The sequence below is a fragment of the Oncorhynchus nerka genome, linkage group LG24 (assembly GCF_034236695.1).
Source record: "Oncorhynchus nerka isolate Pitt River linkage group LG24, Oner_Uvic_2.0, whole genome shotgun sequence".
In the NCBI taxonomy this organism is placed as follows: Eukaryota; Metazoa; Chordata; class Actinopteri; order Salmoniformes; family Salmonidae; genus Oncorhynchus; species Oncorhynchus nerka.
In genome coordinates this window covers 80,718,557-80,733,683 of record NC_088419.1, presented here as the reverse complement: position 1 = coordinate 80,733,683, position 15,127 = coordinate 80,718,557, and the positions used below count along the sequence as shown (strand labels likewise).

Here is a 15,127-nt window from a genome sequence, read left to right as displayed (position 1 = left end):
CCTCTTGACCCCGCCAGTTAAATGGCCTGTAGGTGTAACATTTGTATTTATGAGACTAGTCTAGAGTAGACCTAAGAGGCTACAGTGATATCATAAATATTCCCTATATAATTACAGTGATATCACAAATAGGGCCCTATATAATCGAGTCTCTCGAAAAATGCCTACTTATTCTGCGCAGGTTGCAACAAAGCAATTTGCAAGGTTGATTACCCCCGGACAACACCCTAAGTGCAATCAATCACCAAAATATGTCTGTGTCCCAAATGGCACACTATTCCCTATAGGCCCTGGTCAAAGTAGTGCACTATATGGAATTGGGTGCCATTTGGGGAGCAGACATCATAAAATAAAGGCCTGAAAGTGAAAGGTCACCTAATTTCTGTTGTTGATTCAGTTATGAAGGGCAAGCTCATTCAAGCGGACCTAAAAACACTTTAGATGTGTCCTCACATCTTCAGCATGTTGTCCCCTTTGTTTGTCCCGCGTTTCCCCAGTGTTTCCATTCCTATAGGTCGGTGGTAGTGTCAGTCGCACTGGTGTCACAGGGGCTCCTGTGACCTTGACAAAAGAGAGCCTGAACCAGGATGCTTCCGAGGCCACTGACCTCCACGGAGGTCAAGGATGTACCTGCTGAGGGAGTGGGTGGAGAAGGAGGGAAAGGAGGCCGAGGAAGAGTGGCAAAGAAAGATTAAGGAGGCCGAGCTCCGGCCCTCTGCAATGGAAAAGGACTTGGAAAGTGAGAAGACCAGGGCCTCCTTGCTTGAGAGGGAGCAAGAGGACACAAAGGCAAGTCTTAAAAGAAGTGAAGTAAGCAGGGCCTTGCATTTGAGAGCCATTGAAGAGGGACAGAGGAAGGTGGACAGGGTGGAGGTCAGGGTCTCTTGGAGGGAAAGAGGCCTGTAAGAAACATATCTCCAACTGAAGAAAGAGCAGAGCTGGAGACAATGAAAGATAAGAGTTAAGAGCAGTGAGGACTCTGAGCGCAGGCCCTAGAGATGGAGAATGTTAACACCAGAGTGCAGGGCTTCAAAGCTGGCCAATGCTCTGGAGGAGGAGAAAAGGCGTCAGAGGTCAAGGGAAGGACCTCTGGCCGAAAGAGAAAAGGAAGATGGAGCTTGACATCAATCGAAAGATTGAGGCAATCGGGGAGGTTGAGGAGAACATTAAGAAGGCTAGCAAGAAGAACGAGGAGGTGGTGAAGAAGAAGAAAAGGACCATTCAGAACCCGTGGGAGGTCCTAAGGGAGAAGACTGTCAAGCTTGAGGAGGATACCCGAACACTTGTGGCCAAGAAAGGGGGAATGACAATAAAATGTCAACAATGAATAAACAGCTAGAAAGGACTGAGGAAGAAAACAATGCCCTCAAGGACAACATCAAGGTCCTTCAGTCTAAGATTGAGAAGGATGAGGAAGACAGAGGGGCGGAAAGCACTGCCTACTGTAAGTTTAGGAGTGAGATAGGAAACATGGAGGAGGAGAGAAGGGCAGAGAACATCACCTACGACCAGCTGAGGAGTGAGCTGGAGAAAATGGAGTAGGAGAGTCAGGAGGAGAAACTTTCCTTCAACCAGCTCAGGACTGAGCAGGAAAACAATCTGGCAAGAGAAAATATTGTTTTGGAAAGGGCAACCCAGCTAGCACATTTGGTACCTCGGAGGTTCTGTGAACGTAAGTTTTTGGTTTCCCATTGGTTCTGGGAATGAACCCATACGTTTCCTGACTGGTAAAACTAAAAGTTTTTTTAAACATTCTGAGAACAGAAGTGACAATTTTGCCTGTTCTGGGAATGTACATTTTTAGGTTGCAGGGAGGTTCTGATAATGTTTTACTATGGTTCCCTGAAAGCTTTCCTGGGAGGTTTAATTCATGCTCAGAGAATGGAAATTATTGGTTATTTTGAGTTTTTTTTTGTTATAACTTGCTTAACTTTCACTGAATGTTTCAATAATACTTTTAATCATGCAACCACATGCATTTTTATTGTGACACACCATCACCAGGATGGAGCTAGCATGCCATGTTTTTTTTACACATACTAAGCTGTTAATTTTAGTCTATTTAAACAGTCAAAGGAAACAGGCAGTTTTTTATCCTATCAGTTTCGAAACATGGTCCAATGATGCACAACGACCATTCTCTCTGTGGGGTGTTTTGGGAAACACATGATACATCTTCGACTGTTGTAGGAAAGATGCATTGTTAAAACATGTGTAAGCCGAAATTCCATCGCTATCGGGAAAACGGGCCCAGGTTAGGTGTACGTGTATCACCTTTTCAGTTCAAGAAACAGGTTTCTCTGTCCGAGTAGAAGAACGGAGAACTTCCAGCTCAGGGGGAAAGATGGCGGAAGCGGATGATGAAGTGGATTCTGAATACAATGGCTGTAAAATCAAGGAGAAGTGGAGTATTGTCCAAAATAATGGAAAACGGAGCAAAGTGGTATACAGTGATGAGAATGACCCTTCATATCTAGTAGGAGTACGGTTTGTTAATGAGGAGCAGCTGAGCAGAGTACCAATCTTTAGAAACCATTTGAGTTCTGAAAACTGGTGGAGGGATTGCTGGGTAAAGGGAAGGCTGTGAGGATCACGAGAAGTGGGCTTGTTTAGATTTTTTGTGCTTATGCGGATCAGAAGGAACGTGCGTTGTGTCTTAACCAGTTTGAAGTGTCGTGTATGCCTCTTCGGAACAGGGCACCCCTCAAGGGGCTATATCAGGCGTCTCGTGGGAAGTTGATTTTGAAGAGATGAAAAATATTCCTGGAGTAATTGAAGCGCGTCGGATGAATTGTGCGGTGAATGCTGAAAAAGTGAAGAGTCTTTCTGTTCTTCTGTTTTTTGACATGGAGTCTCTCCCTACTCAAGTGCAGTTAGGGTATATTAACTACAGAGCATTTATCCCAAGACCAATGCAATGTGATCATTGTAAAGCTTTTCGTCATGTAGCAAGTGTTTGCAGAAGGGAGAATCTGAGATGTCCAAGTTCTGGATGGATCATATTATGTGTTGTAAAAGTGATGAATATGTGACATGTTGCAATTGCGGTGGGAACCATGAAGCCACATCTTCCGAATGCCCCACAGGGGTGAAAGAGAATGGGGTGGCCAAAGTCGGGGTTATAAAGGGCATTTCATATGCACTAGCTGTGAAAAGGGTTGAGGGTTTGAATGGTGCACCAGAAGAGTCCATGGTAGTGGATAGGCCTACACTGTAGGATGCAGGGGTTGCCTTTCACCAGCAGGATCCTGAAATGTTAAAGGTTAAGAAGGTGGACTTTGTGGCATTTATAGCTATGGTAATTAATGGGACTGCCAAGGTGGAGAGAAGGTCCAGGAAGATAGAAATCATAGTGATTGTGGTGTAGCAGTTCCTGGGGCTGAAAGATTTCACATCAGAGGAGTTAAATGGAATATTGGCACAATTCATACCACCCTCTCAGGTCCTAGAGCCTGAGAAGGGAGACATGGAGAACTAAAAGAAGGAAGAAGTGGGAGTTGTTTATTTTGGCTATGTACTATTTTTATTAGGATGGATTAAGTTACTATCAGTATTACGTATGGATTTATTTATTTTTTGGTTTCAAACCGTCCAGGTGGTGGCGGCAATACAACGTTTTGAGTGTAGTCCACCATAAAACCCACAGAAGAAGAAGCAGAACACAAGCACTTATTAAGGTCAGGTGTGGCCAATTATTGGGTGCAGCAAACACATCTGAACACACTTAACAAGATAGATCATGTTGATGACGCACAGAACAGAATGGATGTTTTAAATAACATTCTTAGAACGTTCTCTGAACGTAACTAAAGTTTTATTGTGGTCTTTATGGAAAGTTTTCACGTTCTTGGAAAACGATTGGAGAACATGACTTTAAATAAAACCATGAGGAAACAATGGGTCCGGGTTAGGGTTTGGCTGGGGTAGGCCGTCATTGTAAATAATAATTTATTCTTAACTGACTTGTCTAGTTAAATCAAGTTCAAATAAAAAATTGAGCATGACGAAAATAACTGCTCATAAAAGTTATGTCGCGTCTTGAAAAAAAATGGACTACTGCTCCTTTAAGAAAATATATTTTTACGACCATGTTTTTACGTCATTGCGTACTCTTTTACGGCAACAGTCACTCAAAATGGAGTAACCAGCAAAAACATCAAGCTTGCTTGCTAATTAATTAGGGGCATCATCTTATCTCTAAAGTTAAATTCATCGTATTACTAGCTGAGGTAATAATTTTATCAGTATGGCTGATAAGAAGAAACCGGACTCTTTCCATTACTTCATGAGTTACGATGATTTGAGTGACAGTAGCGATAGTAACAGCAGCGATTCTGATGAAGCGGGCCAGAAGAAATCAAGGGGGAAGGGGGTGACCGATGCTACTGGAAGCGGTAGCAAATCCCCCCAACACGGGACCAAGCGGGCTGCCAGTGGAGCTCCTCTACCAAAACCCGACGAGCTCTTCAAATCTGTCTCTAAGCCGTCCTTTCTGTACAACCCGCTGAATAAACAGATCGATTGGGAGAGCCGCGCCGTGAAAGCTCCAGAAGAGGTACTGCGTTTAACCAGCCAGCTAGCGTTCGTCCATTAGCTAGTTGTTGTCGTAACGTTCGTTAGCTTGGTCAACAACTAGTTAACTACCTACTTACTATGTATACTGACGAAAAATAGAAACACAACATGTAAAGAAAGTGTTGGTCCCATGTTTCATGCGCTGAAATGAAAGATCCCAGAAATTGTCCATAAGCCCAAAAAATGTGCTTTTCTTTCAAATGTTGTGCACAAATTTGTTTACATCCCTGTTATTGAGCATTTATCCTTTGCCAAAATAATCCATCCACCTGACAATGTGGCATATCAAGAAGATGATTACACAGGTGCACCTTGTGCTGGGGACAATAAAAGGCCACTCTAAAATGTGCAGTTTTGTCACACAACACAGTGTGTGCAATTTGTATGCTGACTGCAGGAATGTCCACCGGAGTTGTTACGAGAGAATTTAAGTTATTGAATCATCAACACATGATACATCTTTGACTGTTGTAGTGTAACAGTATAACTTTAGACCGTCCCCTCGCCCATATCCGGGCGCGAACCAGGGACCCTCTGCACACATCAACAGTCGCCCACGAAGCATTGTTACCCATCGCTCCACAAAAGCCGAGCAAAAGCAGAGCAAGGGGAACTACTACTTCAAGGTCTCGGAGCAAGTGACGTCACCGATTGAAACGCTATTTAGACCGCACCACCGCTAACTAGCTAGCCTTTTCACATCCGTTACAGTAGGAAAGATGCATTGTTAAAAAATGTGTAAGCATAAATTCCATCGCTATCGGGAAACCGGGCCCAGGTTAGGTGTACGTGTATCACCTTTTCAGTTCAAGAAACGGGTTTCTCTGTCCGAGTAGAAGAACGGAGAACTTCCAGCTCAGGGGGAAAGATGGCGGAAGCGGATGATGAAGTGGATTCTGAATACAATGGCTGTAAAATCAAGGAGAAGTGGAGTATTGTCCAAAATAATGGAAAACAAGCCCTCATTTTAGAGAATTTGTCAATACGTCCAACCAGCCTCACAACCTCAGACCATGTGTAACCGTGCCAGCCCAGGACCTACACATCCTGCTTCTTCACCTGCAAGATAGTTTGAAACCAGCCACCCGGACAGTTGATGAAACTGTGGGTTTGAAATTTTAGCAGAAATGATCAGAAACAGTCTCAGGAAGCTCATCTGCGTGCTCGTCGTCCTCACCAGGGTCTTGACCTGACTACAGTTCACATTGGAACTGACTTCAGTGAACAAATGCTCATCTTCGATGGCCACTGGCATGCTGGAGTGGTGTGCTCTTCACGGATGAATCTCGGATGAATCTCGGTTTCAACTAACGGGCAAATGGTGTCATGAGGGCAAGTGGTTTGCTGATGTCAATGGTGTGAACAGTGCGCACCATGGTGGCGTTGGGGTTATGGGCGAGCCAGAATTCTTGCTTGTTTGTAGGTGACCAAATACTTATTTTCCACCATAATTTGCAAATAAATTCATAAAAAATCCTACAATGTGATTTTCTGTATTTTTTTTCTAATTTTGTCTGTCATAGTTGAAGTGTACCTATGATGAAAATTACAGGCCTCATCTTTTTAATTGGGAGAACTTGCACAATTGGTGGCTGACTAAATACTTTTTTGTCCCACTGTAAATAGGGGAAACCTATACTTTTTCAATTGAAAAGATGAGTTACTTATAATGAACTTTTCCTGCAGCCTGCAAAGGAGTTCAAGGTGTGGAAGACTAACGCGGTGCCCCCTCAGACCTACGCCACGGAAGCGGAGAAGCCAAAGAAGGGAGCTCCCCCAGGGATGGACATGGCCATAAAGTGGTCCAACATCTATGAAGATAACGGAGAAGACGCTCCGCAGCCTCACACCGGCAATGCTGTCTTCCTGCCCACAGAGGAACAGCCATCAGATTCCGGTAGGGAGAAAAGTCTTACCCGTGTGACTGACCGCATTCTGCCTGCTTAGTATTACATCTTCCTCCCTACAAAGGTTAGTGGTACACTGTCCATACATCTGCTCGAACCAGAGCCCTATGCCTCGCAAACACACATAACTGCCCGCTTGACGAGGTACTAGCCACTTGCGCCACCAAAAAGCTAGCAGCTATGCGACTGGTATGCAGACATTTCAAGCTGTTGTGTGGGCTTACGGTACCAGCTTTACCTCTATCTGCTTATGCCTGCACATCTCTAAATCATTTTCTGCCTGAAAATAATTGATCTCTCTCCTCTGACACACAGTAACTTGATATTTACAGCAGGGGGGGGGGTGTATCGGTGCTGGTTATGCAGGATACAGTACGCAGCTGTGCATTCCCAGTTCATTTCTGAATGATTATGACGTGTTTTCTCCCTGGTGTAGATGAGGACGGAGACAAGGCCTCTGCGAAGAAGCGTAGGGTGGAGAGCTTCCAGCAGAAGGAGAAAAGGAAGAGGGATCTGGGCCAGGCCACATCTGACAAGAGTTTCGTAGAGGAAGAGAAGAGGATCCTCAGGCAGAATGCGGATTGAGGCCCAGATCTGGTTTGAAGCTCGGGTCTCGCTGCCCTAAGCCTCTGACTGTCCTGCAGCATTACCCCAGACACCCAACACTTTCCCTTCTTCTCCTCTGTGTCCAGCCCCTGGTTATGTGAATGGTCCAGTACTCGTCTACCTAGGACACATGATATAGATGTTATTGTTCTGAAAACTTTTGGACTGTTATTTTTAATCCCTTGTTATATCTTTGAGCATATTATCCAAACACTAGTGGAAAACGCACGTATTACTGAGTGTGTCTAGGTATTGATCAATGTTTCTTGTAAATACACAACCACCTGATCTACATAATATAGTCTGGATTTGGATGAATATCTCTGGACTGCGTTGGGCAAATCAATGTGTTCATCTGTTTGGATCATGAGCAGATGTATTTTTTTATATGGCAACTTATTTTTGAAAAGCAAGAAATGTATGGTAAATACATTTAGATTATTACTGTCTCTACATGTCTCTGTTGGTGAGACATTAGGTCAAGAAAGACTGCATTTACTAGAGTAATAAACTGTTCCTCAACATGTAATATTCGCTAGATGGCAGCCTTGGACCACATTTGGTACACAACCTTTTCACTGGTGGGGAGTAGTATCTTAAATGTTGCCATGTCTTTTAATGCGTCTATACAATATGTATACAGTTAACCACACACTGACAGTTTTGTCTGTTTTGTAGTAAATTCCGTTGTCTTACACAACTGATGCAATAAATGGAATGTGAATATAAGGTTTACTAATTGGCTCTGTCTTATCTTGAACTTAGAAATCAGCATTGATGTGAGAGTACTAGTAACACAAGCATAACTCTACTGAACAAAACAAAATGGTGTGTTTTGGATCTTAATGATCAAAGTGCTATATTTAAGCAATAAGGCACGTGGGGGTGTGGCATATGGCCTATATACCACGGCTAAGGGCTGTTCCATTATAAACTGGTTACCAGCGTAATTAGAGCAGTTAAAATGTTGTTATACCCATGGTATATGGGATGATATAGCATGGCTGTCAGCCAATCACCGTTCAGGGCTGGAACCACCCAGTTTATAATGTGAAAAGTGTGTGGCTTTTGTTGTCGAGAATAACTTAAAACTACTTTTGGTCATTCTGTACAGACAGTGTACTTCAGATAAGTCAAGGATGTTTTTCATTACATGGAGACACCTGGGAAGTTATTCTGTCAAACATTAACCCATGTTCTGGATTTGTTTTTAATGACTAAAAGTCCTTTTATAGCTACTCATTTAAAATGAAACTACACCTTGGTGATATGGGCATACTGCACTATTAATGAATACAGTGTTCCTTTGGTCTTACATTGACTTTGTTCATATTCAATTCATTGACTTGTTTTTATAACCTGGATTTCTGAGAATGTGCTCTGATTGACATGCATGAAATGTGAATTCCCTATTTAAATTTCTTTAGTAGTAAATGGAGCAAATATGTTTTTTTAGCCCAAGAAAAAAAAGCTGTGTTTCCGCAACGCTTCTGTGATCAGAGGAATTCCTACCATATCAGTCATCGACCGCTGACATGAAATACTGGCAAATATGCTTTTGATAACATTCCACCTCCAGGTATGTGCCTGGCCTTGCCTGAAATGCATACCTAATCCAGTTTTGGAAGAAGAAACATTGCTATTCCACAATACTAACTTAATTAACAGAGTGAAAACAAATAAGCCTCTACAGAATACAAATACCTGCCTGCTTTCCACCAGTGGAGGCTGCTGAGGGGAGATTTGTCAAATTATTTGACCTTTATTTAACTAGGCAAGTCAGTTAAGAACAAATTCTTATTTTCAATGACATCCTAGGAACAGTGGTTTAACTACCTTGTTCATGGGCAGAATGACAGATTTTTTACCTTGGGGATTCGATCTTGCAACCTTTCGGTTAGTAGTCCAACACTAACCACTAGGCTACCTGCCGTCCCAGAATGGAGTCAATGGAATGGTATCAACCACAAACACATGGTTTCCATGTAGTTGATACCATTCCATTGACTCCATTCCAGCCTTTATTATGAGCCGTCCTCCCCTCAACAGCCTCCACTGCTTTCCACCAGACACTGGGAAATTAATTAACCTTTCAGCAGGACAAGAATCTAAAACACAAGGCCAAATCTACACTGGAGTTGCTTACCTAGGAGACAGTTAATGTTCCTGAGTGGCCGAGTTAGTTTTGACTTAAATCTGCTTGAAAATCTACGGCAAGACCGGAAAATGTGTTTTGTCTAGCAATGATCAACAACCAATTTGACAGAGCTTGAAAAAATGTGCACATGTTGCACAATCCAGGTGTGGAAAGCTCTTAGAGACTTACCCAGAAAGACACTGTAATTGCTGCCAAATGTGATTCTAACATGTATTGACTCAGGGGTGTGAATACTTATGTCACTTTTGACTGGTACTGTAATCTCTATTAAACAAAACAAAACAAACAGATCATTCTGGAGTTCTATTTTGACAGTAGAATATAGCAACTGTTGTCTAATTAGTAAACCAAAATTCATGACAATCACTGTAATAGGTTGCACAAAATATCTTGAGTCATGCATTCCTCCTTGGACGTGTTAGTTATTCAAGTTATTTCTTGAATACGTCAGTGGTCTATTTGTTACACTTCCTATAGAGCACTAATAGAACAATCTTACTTTATAAGATGATTACTCATTATCTGACCAAATCATGGGCTGGTGCCACCAACTCTAAAAGTTAGTTGCAGCAGTGATACCAGAGGAAAATGTTAGTCTGGAGCCCTGTAATAATAGTAATTAACACTTAGGGTAGGTGTTGATTCAGGAGTACAGATATGCCAATTTACCACTGATTTGCAATATATCTTAATTATTTGGCTTGGCTTTTATAACTTATAAGGCTTAAGCAGACAGGCAGGCAGACAGACAGGCAGTGCAGCAGATAAGATGCTGATAGAGATGGACAGGCAGACAGACCGTGACAGCAGAGAAGATGCTGAGACAGGCAGACAGACAGACAGACAGACAGACAGACAGACAGACAGACAGGCAGGCAGGCAGGCAGACTGAGAAGATGCTGAGACAGGCAGTGCAGCAGAGAAGATGCTGATAGAGATGGACAGACAGACAGACAGACAGACCGTGACAGCAGAGAAGATGCTGAGACAGACAGACAATGACAGCAGAGAAGATGCTGAGACAGACAGTGCAGCAGAGAAGATGCTGAGACAGACAGACAGACAGACAGGCAGAGAAGATGCTGAGACAGACAGACAGACAGGCAGACAGACAGAGAAGATGCTGAGTCAGACAGACAACGACAGCAGAGAAGATGCTGAGACAGATAGACAACGACAGCAGAGAAGATGCTGAGACAGACAGACAACGACAGCAGAGAAGATGCTGAGACAGACAGACAGACAACGACAGCAGAGAAGATGCTGAGACAGACAGACAATGACAGCAGAGAAGATGCTGAGACAGACAGTGCAGCAGAGAAGATGCTGAGACAGACAGACAGACAGACAGGCAGAGAAGATGCTGAGACAGACAGACAGACAGACAGGCAGACAGACAGACAGACAGACAGACAGACAGACAGAGAAGATGCTGAGTCAGACAGACAACGACAGCAGAGAAGATGCTGAGACAGACAGACAACGACAGCAGAGAAGATGCTGAGACAGACAGACAACGACAGCAGAGAAGATGCTGAGACAGACAGACAACGACAGCAGAGAAGATGCTGAGACAGACAGACAATGACAGCAGAGAAGATGCTGAGACAGACAGTGCAGCAGAGAAGATGCTGAGACAGACAGACAGACAGACAGACAGACAGACAGACAGACAGACAGACAGACAGACAGACAGACAGACAGACAGACAGATAGACAGAGAAGATGCTGAGACAGACAGACAGACAGACAGACAGACAGACAGACAGACAGACAGACAGACAGACAGACAGACAGACAGACAGACAGAGAAGATGCTGAGCCAGACAGACAACGACAGCAGAGAAGATGCGGAGCCAGACAGACAACGACAGCAGAGAAGATGCTGAGACAGATAGTGCAGCAGAGAAGATGCTGAGACAGGCAGACAGGCAGAGAAGATGCTGAGACAGACAGACAACGACAGCAGAGAAGATGCTGAGACAGATAGACAGCACAACAGGGAGGCTACAAAATGGCTAGAGCAGAGACATAGTTATAGTGTTACCTCCAGTAGAGTGGTACATCCTCTGAATGTAGTTTGTATTTGTACATCACTACGAGTGAACTACTTCAAGTGTAGGAAACCTGTTACATACAGGTTTGATAACAGGCATGAGTTGATACGTTTACTGTAAGGTCAAGTGTATGTCCTTTATAAATGTCATGCATAAGCGGGGTTGGGTAGGTTACTTTCTAAATGAAATCCGTTACAGTTACTATTGACTTGTCCAAAATTGTAATCAGTAACATAACTTTTGGATTACCCAAACTCAGTAAGTCTTAGGATAAAGTAATCCTTCTTAGGATAAAGTAATCCTTCTCACCCCCTCTTAAAAGATTTAGATGCACTATTGTAAAGTGGCTGTTCCACTGGATGTCATAAGGTGAACGCACCCATTTGTAAGTCGCTCTGGATAAGAGCGTCTGCTAAATGACTTAAATGTAATGTAAATGTAATCTGATTACACTTTGTTACTTTTAGGTTACTTTCCTCTTACGAGGCAGTAGAAGAAGACAAAAATGTATGTTACCAATTGAACAACATCTATTGCAGGATAAATCAATGTTAAAGTCTACATAGCTGGCCATATATGGATGTTCAATTTTACTTTATGGGTTGGTTATGTAGGCTTCTTCTAACCAATCGCTTTCTACTCCATATAATAATATGATTCAATTATATCTTTACATTAAAAACCAAAGTCTATCAGAATTCCAGTCATTCCAATAAATGTTACACCCCTCGATCTTCAAGAACAGGACTTGGAAATATGGAAGTACAGATTAGCCAAATTGTTTTACCTGAGCATGACCCCAAAACTCTGTTGTTTTTCATTTTGTTGTCATGGAGAACTGATTGAGCTCATTGAGTTGAGTTGAAAAAGAAATGCTGCGCTCATGGAATTGCATGCTTTGAGCACTACTGAAAAGTGCTATTTACATGTAAAAAATGAATGTCATATGCTGCATTTGCTACAGGCCTATTGTTTACCTTTTTGTTGGTGACACTTTGATATGCTAATAATATGCAGCTGTTTAAAGAGAAAATCCAGAGATGAAACAATAACAAAACGGTTTTGGTAAAAAGCTGAGGGATGGGCCTGGAGAAATGTAACCACTCTCAGATTAATACACAGAGCTACGGATGCAAGGACTGACCCTCCATGAAATCCACATTTGTGTTTTAACCATGTTATGAGGCTATACAGTGTTTGTTTACAAACATTGGAGAAAACAAGCTTATATTTTGGGTTCTGATGGAGTGTGACAGTTGAACTAAGCTTGTGAAGCATGTATAAGTTATATTCTTCAAGAATCAATGGATATACATAATTTATAAGTCCAAAAATAGATGTAGCAACTACAGATACCCCCTTTAAGTCTATCAAAAGTCTGGGCTTTGACTTGGCCATTCCAAGACATTTAAATGTTTCCCCTTTAAACCACTCAATGTATTTAGCGCCATCCATCATTCCTTCAATTCTGACCAGTTACATTCGTGGACTCATCGAGGAGGAGGCTGAAACGTTGGTCACTCACATCTGCGACCAACTCAGAAAGTATGGTACTAGAACACCATTCATCATTTCTGTACACTTTGTCCTGTGGATTTTGAAGTGGGTAGCAGCTGAGAAGTAGGTAGCAGCTGAGAATGCTTCTCCAATGTGATCACATGCCAGCATGGTACAGTGTTCAGCGATAGCTAATGCCATGGTGGCCTCAGCCTTTTTTGCAGAGTCAATTCTTTTAACCATAAATGGCAGCTCAAAAGGCTTAGCCTTTTAGAGTATGTTTTTGAGTTTACTTGTTTTTTTTACATCACTAAGTTTGGCGTAGAAATCAGCCTTACAATACAGGCAGAATGCCCATGTATCATCTCCAATAAATGGCTTCAACCAGCCTTTGAATTCAGGGTTTGATTCCCACTCCTTTCTGTATTTTTGAGTGTACAGTTTAGACTGAGACATGATGAGCTAGCCAGCTAGATGTTTAGCTTATGTCACAGAGAGGCATACACACAGTGGACAAGGTGAGTAAGTGACAGGCTGTGTGAGTCAAATGCAGTGATTTATTTTTGTGCAGTGATTTATTTTAGACAGAGAACATTTTACATTTACATCCCACCCTGAATGTAAGCCAGGGCGGGATCAGCCAGCGGAGGCTTCCCTCATGCGCGATTCATTTGCAGTCTAGACGTGGAGGGGTGAACATCTCCTGCTCTGACTGCAGCTGGGAGGGACTGGGCCGCCTGTGAGTGCTTTTGGACGGGGTTGGGGCCCACGGCAGCACCTGCTGCTCGTTGAGAAGAGTAAGAACGATACGTGCTTTCACATCAGAGTCTCCAAAAGTCTCCAATAACACCAGAAAAAGTCACTAAATTTGTCGCTAGTTGATTTTTTGAAAATGTGTCGCTAGACGGGTCTGAATACTCGCTAAATATAGCGACAAAGTCGTTAAGTTGGAAACACCGCTCTTCCTTCTCTCTCGCGCCTTTACTTCTCACAGGGAACAACAGAACTCTGACCAATCTGCGCGGCTTTAAATGTTGCTAGGTTTCTCATGGGCATGGTTTTGCATCAAGTTTGGCGTGGATATAAAGGACACCTACCTCCCAGACAGTCCTAGCAAAATTCTTGCTTGAGAAATAGTTGTGTGCTAAAAAGCTATTTTTGGCCATTTTAATGGAAATCTATTACAGTACTTAATCTATTAAGGTACTTCATTCTTACTCAGAAATAATTTGATATTGATATAAAAATGGCTGCATTGGGCCTTTAACAATGCACTTTGTTTTGTGAAGCTTGCATTCAATTGATTTAAGTTATCTCTGTTACTTTATTTGACACTTAACAGGCACTAGCTATAGTATTATTATTTATTTTTTTATCTATTGAGATGGGAAATCATGTTTTTTTAGGTTGAAAATTAGCTGGTGAAATCAAAGGTTTTCTTTTGACAAAGTTACACTTGGTGGAAGTTACACTTGGTCCACAGTTGGTGGAACGACCACATTTTATACTGTATTTTATGTGTCATATAACCAGTAAAATCAAGCCTTAATGATGATGTCCAGGCATGACAAACAGAGTGCACTCTGGGACAAGACCTCTTTAATCCATAGCTCTGGCTGCTACTGCTCTGCTCTTAAAAATCCTTAACTACTCATTTCCAGTGAAACTGTACCTGTGTTATGGACATACAGTTAAAGTCGGAAGTTTACAAACACTTAGGTCGGAGTCATTGAAACTCGTTTTTCAACCACTCCACAAATTTCTTGTTAACAAACTATAGTTTTGGCAATTTGGTTAGGACATTTACTTTGTGCATCACACAAGTAATGTTTCCAACAATTGTTTGCAGACAGATTATTTCACTTATAATTCACTGTATCACAATTCCAGTGGGTCAGAAGTTTACATACACTAAGTTGACTGTGCCTTTAAACAGCTTGCAAAATTCCAGAAAATTATGTCGTGGCTTTAGAAGCTTCTGATAGGCTAATTGACATCATTCGAGTCAATTGGAGGTGTACCTGTGGATGTATTTCAAGGCCTACCTTCAAACTCAGTGCCTCTTTGCTTGACTTCATGGGAAAATCAAAAGAAATCAGCTAAAACCTCAGAAAAAAATTGTAGACCTCCACAAGTCTCATTCATCCTTGGGAGCAATTTCCAAACGCCTGAAGGTACCACGTTCATCTGTACAAATGATAGTACGCAATATAAACACCATGGGACAACGCAGCCGTCATACTGCTCAGGAAGGAGACGTGTTCTATCTCCTAGAGATGAACGTACTTGGTTGCAAAAAGTGCAAATCAATCCCAGAACAACAGCAA

At 42.3% G+C, this 15,127-nt stretch overlaps 1 protein-coding gene across 2 annotated transcripts; it reads left to right on the top strand.

Moving 5' to 3' along the window:
- The first annotated feature begins 4,115 nt into the window (after positions 1 to 4,115).
- Positions 4,116 to 7,823, top strand: LOC115108646 (UPF0690 protein C1orf52 homolog). 2 transcript variants are annotated; one of them, XM_029633223.2, is made up of 3 exons: positions 4,116 to 4,555; positions 6,262 to 6,472; positions 6,919 to 7,823. In XM_029633223.2, exons 1-3 carry the CDS (start codon positions 4,247 to 4,249, stop codon positions 7,065 to 7,067), a joined length of 669 nt encoding a protein of 222 aa, XP_029489083.1. In that variant the 5' UTR covers positions 4,116 to 4,246; the 3' UTR covers positions 7,068 to 7,823. The 2 variants fall into 2 exon arrangements, with proteins under 2 accessions (XP_029489083.1, XP_029489084.1); XM_029633224.2 differs by having other exon boundaries at positions 6,262 to 6,546; positions 6,919 to 7,006.
- Positions 7,824 to 15,127: the final 7,304 nt, after the last annotated feature.